This window comes from Priapulus caudatus, unplaced genomic scaffold (genome assembly GCF_000485595.1).
Source record: "Priapulus caudatus unplaced genomic scaffold, Priapulus_caudatus-5.0.1 Scaffold1830, whole genome shotgun sequence".
NCBI lineage: Eukaryota > Metazoa > Priapulida > Priapulimorpha > Priapulimorphida > Priapulidae > Priapulus > Priapulus caudatus.
The window spans coordinates 13,695-20,694 of NW_014578891.1; the positions used below are offsets into that span (position 1 = coordinate 13,695).

The 7,000-nt window shown below is 49.0% G+C and overlaps 2 protein-coding genes across 4 annotated transcripts in view; one reads left to right on the top strand and one right to left on the bottom strand.

Moving 5' to 3' along the window:
* LOC106817691 (5-aminolevulinate synthase, nonspecific, mitochondrial-like) overlaps positions 1-7,000 on the top strand; it is a 28,072-nt gene that overhangs the window by 8,588 nt on the left and 12,484 nt on the right. The window contains 5 exon segments of the mRNA XM_014822376.1: positions 1,066-1,151; positions 1,309-1,436; positions 1,656-1,840; positions 5,624-5,803; positions 6,453-6,617. Of these exon segments, the coding sequence (XP_014677862.1) occupies positions 1,066-1,151; positions 1,309-1,436; positions 1,656-1,840; positions 5,624-5,803; positions 6,453-6,617 (744 nt within the window).
* LOC106817692 (perlucin-like protein) lies at positions 2,188-5,093 on the bottom strand. 3 transcript variants are annotated; one of them, XM_014822377.1, is made up of 3 exons: positions 4,881-5,093; positions 4,425-4,524; positions 2,188-3,571 (listed from the first exon to the last, which is right to left on the bottom strand). In XM_014822377.1, exon 3 carries the CDS (start codon positions 3,556-3,558, stop codon positions 2,884-2,886), a length of 675 nt encoding a protein of 224 aa, XP_014677863.1. In that variant the 5' UTR covers positions 3,559-3,571; positions 4,425-4,524; positions 4,881-5,093; the 3' UTR covers positions 2,188-2,883. The 3 variants fall into 3 exon arrangements, with proteins under 3 accessions (XP_014677863.1, XP_014677864.1, XP_014677865.1); XM_014822378.1 differs by lacking the exons at positions 4,425-4,524; positions 4,881-5,093 and adding an exon at positions 4,152-4,231; XM_014822379.1 differs by lacking the exons at positions 4,425-4,524; positions 4,881-5,093 and adding an exon at positions 4,033-4,037.

Here is a 7,000-nt window from a genome sequence, read left to right on the forward strand (position 1 = left end):
ATTTCTACTGCACAGCGCCCTCTGCTGTTTCATTTCTACAGCACAGCGCCCTCTGCTGAGTCATTTCTACTGCTCAGCGCCCTCTGCTGAGTCATTTCTACTGCACAGCGCCCTCTGCTGTTTCATTTCTACTGCACAGCGCCCTCTGCTGATTAATTTCTACTGCCCTTCCTGTACTTCCTTTCTCTTGGTGATAGGACAGCGCCCTCTGCTGTGTAATTTAGATAATAACATGACTTGCTGCTGTGTCGTATAACACGGCGCCATTTACTGTTTCATCATCTTGTAACCAACAACGCGACTAACACGGACTATCACGGACTAACACGGACTATCACGGACTAAAACGGACTAACACGCGTAAACATCTGCAGGTTTATTATCTACGTATAATCTTTGCATTTAAATCTGCTACTGCGATTAGGCAGGGGTGTTTTTTCTCAGCTTTTCTTCGGTCTGTAGTTTTTCTCGTGTGCGGAACCGGTTTCGAGGCCAGTTTCAATCTCTCGATATTTCTCGTCGAGTCACGTATACCGCTTGGTGATTGGAATCTGGTTTGAGGTTTTATCAAAGCCTTTATCAGTGCTTCCGAATGTGCATTTGATAAAGAGAAGGCCTAGCTAGCTTTCTACCCCACTATGTTCTGTAGACATTCTTTACTTGCCAGCACTGGCATTTTTCTGCTGGTTTACTACTGCTTTTTTTTCTTAATAAAAGGCAGTAATTTTCTTCTTCCTATTTTTGGTTTGGCATCTTTTATAAATATTTGCATAATAAAGAAGCTTTGAATAGTACTCCTGTGGACGTTTTACATTTTAATTTTACGTGATGTATAATATGTACAGTATATATGTATATCATGTGTATAACACGTACAATAGCATGAAAGTGCGATGAACCAGAAAGCCGAGATGTGAATACATTTAGATGTCGACCGTGAAATATTTTTATGAATGTTGTGGAATGTCCCCTGATGGGTTTCTAAGTTGCCTTCCTCCTAAGACTACAGCATGACTGCTAAGCCTTCCCCGCTACAGTATGGCAGTGACTGTTTCCTCTTTACAGGGCAGCCAGTGTTTATGTACGAGGACTTCTACCAGAGTCAAGTCGATAAGAAAAAGCAAGATTTCTCCTATCGCATCTTCAAGAAGGTATGCGTCTAACAATGAGTGGCGTTCATGTTATCAACGTACGATGATCCGGATCTTTAGGGAGGGGCATGCAGTCCCTAATTAAAAATCACTAAAGTTGTTAATTAATTAATTAATTAGTCGACAAACAATTAATTAATTAACGATGCTCCTGCAGGTGAATCGTGAAGCTCAGCAGTTTCCGACGGCTGAGGAGCATAGCGGAGACAAGCGTAAGATCACCGTCTGGTGCAGCAATGACTACCTCGGCATGAGTCGCCACCCGGCCGTCACCGACGCCGTATCGTAAGCTCTCCTGCTGCCCTCTGTATATTTCAGTCCAACAATGCGCGTTTCTATCACAAGGGGGCGCTACAGAAGCGGCGACGTTGAGTAGGCATTCACCCGGCATATTTCAGTCCAACAATGCGCGTTTCTGTCACAAGGGGGCGCTACAGAAGCGGCGACGTTGAGTAGGCATTCACCCGGCATATTTTAATTTAAAAATGTTGGTTTCTGTCACAGGGGGGCGCTGCAGCGGCACGGGGCGGGCGCCGGCGGCACGCGCAACATCTCCGGCAACTCGACGTATCACGAGCAGCTGGAGCGCGAGCTGGCCGACCTTCACGACAAGCAGGGGGCGCTACTGTTCACCTCCTGCTATGTCGCGAACGACTCGACGCTCTACACGCTCGCCAAGATGCTGCCTGGTGAGTGATAGTTACGTACGCTGCTCACACGATGGCAGCACCAGCGCTGTCCCCCTCCCGAGGTTGGTGGACCATAGGGTTGGAGAGCAAGCACAGTTGGAAAAGTTTTTGGCCTCCAGAGTAGAGCCTGAAGCACCTAAATAAGATGATATTGCTTGACATGGTGGTCCGGTGGGTGGTAATCTCTCCTCCCTCTGTCTCTGTCCCTCTCCTCCCTCTGTCTCTGTCTCTCTCCTCCCTCTGTCTCCCAGTCACTCGCATTGTGTCACTTGACCGAAGCTACACTCATTTCTGTTGAGTTAAATTCAGGTCGTTATCGTATTACATCAATAATTAATCAAGGCATGTTTGAAAAAAATTTCAATGTTATTTCATTTCATTTATTCATTTATTTTCATTCACAGTTATGCTTGTATTGCTTTGTTATTGAACAAAACTTCTGATGTAGTAGTACCTTTCCGAGTGCGTATGATGAAAGCTAATGGGAGAAAAGGTTTTACATTACATAATCTCGTGTTTTTGTCGAAGCACAAAGGATCAATCACATGTTTTTTAGCTTTGCTCTTGTTGCATCCCTCAAAATGGCTGTGGCAGTCATTGTTTAATTATATTCACTCGATAAAAAAAGCAAAATCGCAGGAGGTGGAATACAAATCAATGGCAGCTTTTATAGACCAGCTATAGTAATAATAATATTATTATTCATAATAACAATAATAATTGTAGCAAGCACTAGTATTATTCGCTCAAGCACCAACCTGCTACTCTCCGGCCATTGCTGCACAAAATATATATTCACACAATAGTTGGAGCATCTGATCTGTCTTGGCCCACGCTGCACTTGCTAACAGTAGCACACGCTACTGCCATACCCTACAGCAGTACCACGCACAGTCATCATTCCCCGCGCCCCACTAGTCGCAGCATGTGTGCTGCCACGTGCCACGCTAGCCCACGCTCGCTCAGCCTCTGCCATGGCGCGTGTGACCTGCCCTGCCACGCGCGGCCGCACCGGCCCCCCACCGCGCTGCCGCTGCCGCCGCTCACACCTTCTCGCAGATGAAGTGAGCGTTGTAGGAGCAGGGCACTGCCAGCATCTTCCAGCTGGACTCCGACCACAGCTCGACGCACGCCTCGTCCGACTCGTTCTTCGGCTCTCCCTCGTCCCAGTCGGCGAACGCCTGCTGCCGGCCCGTGTTGCCGTCGCGCCACCGCGCCTCCTGGCGGCGCGTGCTGATCCAGTACGGCACCTCGTGGCGGCAGTCGATCTCGAGTCGTGTGCGTCCGTAGTGCGCGACCGCAGCGAGTTTCTCCGCGGAGTCTATGGAGAGGAGCTGTCCGCCGATGCTTCGGCAAATTTCGCTCGCCTCCGTCCAGTTGCGAGCGCTCGTGAACCCGCGGAGGCAGTAGTTCGCCGCGACGCGCTCGTACCCGTCGCTCGCCGAGCAGTCGTCTTTGCCGTCGCCGCAGCCGCCGCAGCGTGGCGCCACCGTGGCGTCAAGGCGCGACGCGAGAACGCGCACCTCCTGTGTGAGCGCGTCGAGGGAGGCGCGGATGGCGTCGACGCTGCGTCGCGCGTCTAGCGGGTTGTAGGTGAGAGCGAACACGCAGGTGTCATCGCCGCCTCCCGCGCTGCCCTGCCTGGCGGCCGGCGACGACGTGAGGAGACACGGCAGCGGGAGGAGGAGGAGGAGGAGGAGGCTGCATGGTGGATGCATAGCTTCCTGTGTGCTGCGGGAGAAAGAGAGAGAGAGAAGAGATACATCACGTAGTAAAACTGTATTAATGCTAATACATGTACACGTTGTAACAATTATCACACTGATACATGTACACATTGTAACAATTGTATTGCTGATACATGTACACATTGTAACTCCTATAACACTGATACATGTACACATTGTAACAATTATCACACTGATACATGTACACATTGTAACAATTGTCATGCTGATACATGTACACATTGTAACAATTGTCACACTGATACATGTACACATTGTAACAATTGTCACACTGATACATGTACACATTGTAACTCCTATCACACTGATACATGTAACATTGTACTATACACTCCGGAGTAAAGAACCTGCCTAGGTTTTATCATACACGTATCTTGCCCATCACATCTTTCATCCCCTGTCATTACCTACTCCGTTGTGAATCAAACTACGTTTTATGCTTACTATAGGCGCGTTGTCTAGGTTATGCGTAACCAGTCTGTGTATAGATAGGCATATCGATAATCTACGCCTCGTCCATATTCCCGATTTACATCGCTACTGACCCCCCGGCAAACACTTACTTACCAATCTGCTGCAGCTCCTACAATTGCTACCAAACTACTTCGTTGAGCGACAATGTATTTCCTAGCACTTGCTACAGGCACAGCTTCTACCCGTGGTTAAACGTACGTTCACGTCTCAGATTCCGTGCACCGACTATAGTCTGCTTTGCACGCGGGTTGCTGTGGTCACTTGATGTTATTTGTTTTGTAAGAGCAAAAATCGGGACCGAAACCTGTTGACTCGAAAGCAACAAAGACGCCGTCGTCTTAATCCTCGTCTCTTCTGCTTACCTTGGGCATACACGAATGGAAATTGAAGGCCTCGTTGTGTCAAGTAGTAGACAGTGACTGACCTTGTGTCACTTGTTGTCGTCAAGGCTTTACGTGAATCCTGTATAGTAAATATAACGTCAGTGGTAAAATTGTTTTCGAAAGAGTCGAAGAGTTTTCGAGTTGTCAATTGTAAAGTTTCTAAAAAAATTCTTGCATCCCCCCCCCCCCAACTACACTGTGTAGTACTCACGCCTAGACTCCCTATGAGTGAAAAGTTTTACACCTAGAGATTTAGACAGGGAAAAATTAGCTGGTGTTATTTTTGGGTGATGTTATCGTGTCCACTGTTTCCTTGAAAGGAACTATAAAACTTCTCGAGGCGATGGCAACCCTCCAGGGCTCTTCCTGTCAGTATTTTAATGTTCTAATTTTACTCACAATCCTACATCTTAATCCAAACTAATATAAACTCACCGAATCGAGACGCTCAGAATAATAACACCGCCGCCAGCGAGAGTTGTTTGCGAAAACCTCGCGTTGCTCGTTTGCGTTTTCGTTGTTGGTCGGATTTCCTGGCGTCGAGGCGTGATTGCCGTGGCGAGGCAGGAAGAATGAGCGAGGGGAAGTGGGTGCAGCATTCACACTGCTTACGATCTTCCATCCTCGCTATCACCTACTGGCTCAACCTGCTTACAAACTGTACGGTTAGACGTAGTCAGGGCCACTTTTAGTTTCCGCGAAACTCGCTCGTGTGGCTGTACTGAACGTGAGATAACTGAACGTGGTTTGGCCCCCACCAGTAGCTGACATATATTCCTTTGTTCGGCTCTCGTCTTTTGCTCTCGTGTCGCAAACGTCATGCTTGAACCATATAGACTGACCAATCGGTCACAAAACACACATTAAAATCGACCACGTAAATTGATGCAGACTTGCACAGAGAGGTCATGCTTGAACCACAGTTCGACAACGTTTTTCGATGCAGACTTTGGTTATTAAGATGACTGGGCTAAGAGGGGTTATTAGCATTTTTTCACCTGAACGTACGCTACCGTAAGAATCACGAAAATCAGGGGGTTAAGACTCCGGTCATGGCACGCTTAGCGTCATATTTGCGCGCTGCTTCCGTCGCTCCCAGGACGCGTCCATCGGCGGCGCCCTCTGGCGTCACTCCCCGCAAGCGTCGCCGTTCTAACGCGTCCCTCACTTCTCCGCAGGCTGTCACATCTTCTCTGACTCGGGCAACCACGCATCGATGATCCAGGGCATCCGTAACTCCGGCGTCCCCAAGCACGTCTACCGGCACAACGACGTCGCCGACCTCGAGGCCAAGCTGAAACAAGTGGACGTCTCCGTGCCGAAGATCGTCGCCTTCGAGACGGTGCATTCTATGACAGGTGAGGTCGCGGCCCAGGGCGCCATCTAGTGAGAGCCGAGTGTACTGCGTGCGCTCAGGGGGGAGGGGGCTGATTTAGCGGTGGGGTTGGGGGCTAGCCACCCTCTTTAAGACCGTGAGAACAATTATGGTAATTAGAATTATATCTTCCTCGAAATAAAATGAACTAAATAGAAGTATGTGCGAACCAATTAATCAGTTATTTTCAGCTAAAACGAGCTAGGGAAGATGCGTTATTCGGGGGACGAAATTTATTCACTTGCGAACTGCTGTTCCAAAACTAAAAAAGCCTGCGACATCTAAAACAGCGGTCTTCCTTTAGTCTCTCGGCCTCGGTTTCACATTCCTTCCCGCTACTACCTCCAATTTACTTCTAATTACAACGTCGAAACGTACCCCGATAACCCCCCCCTTAAAAAATCATCGACCTGCACCTCATGATCTCTGCGTGCGCACGAAATATCACGCGTGCGAGATATCGTTCGTCTGATGTCACACGTGTGACGTCACACAGAACCCCCTCATCGTCTGCTGCAGGCGCGGTGTGCCCTGGCAATAGTGCAACTCTGCGTCTCGCGCGTCTGACGTCACGCGTGACGTCACATAGAACCGTGTCACGTGACGCCCCCCTCCTTCGTCGTTTGCTGCAGGCGCGGTGTGCCCCCTGGATGAGCTGTGTGACGTCGCGCGCGCTCACGGCGCCATCACGTTCGTCGACGAGGTCCACGCCGTCGGTCTGTACGGGCGGCGCGGCGGCGGCATCGGCGACCGAGACGCGCTCATGCCCAAGATGGACATCATCTCGGGGACCCTCGGTGAGTGGCGCCATCCGGCGGCGGAAACGTGAAACTTTTGCCCCGCCGTCGACGATTTCTGCCACGACGCATCTCGCGTAGAAGATTGTGCGGCTCACGGATACACGATTGTTTCTGATCGGTTGTGTAAAACGTGAAATTTTAAACTAATTTTTTTGATGTAATCTACACTGTAAGATTAGTTCGAATGTTTTTTGCACGATACTGAATTTTCTGATATAATCTACGCTGCAATGTTGGTTACAATATTTATAACATGCAGTTGGTGACAGAGAGTTACCATGTGTACATGTATCAGTGGTGAACAATTGTTACAAAGTGTTTACATGGTTATGCAGTGCCTGATACTTGAGTTACAATGTCACAGTATGCAGTGGTGCACC

Bases quoted from the DNA above. Each gene is read 5' to 3' on its own strand.
- LOC106817692 (XM_014822377.1), bottom strand. From the start codon at position 3,558: ATGCATCCACCATGCAGCCTCCTCCTCCTCCTCCTCCTCCCGCTGCCG.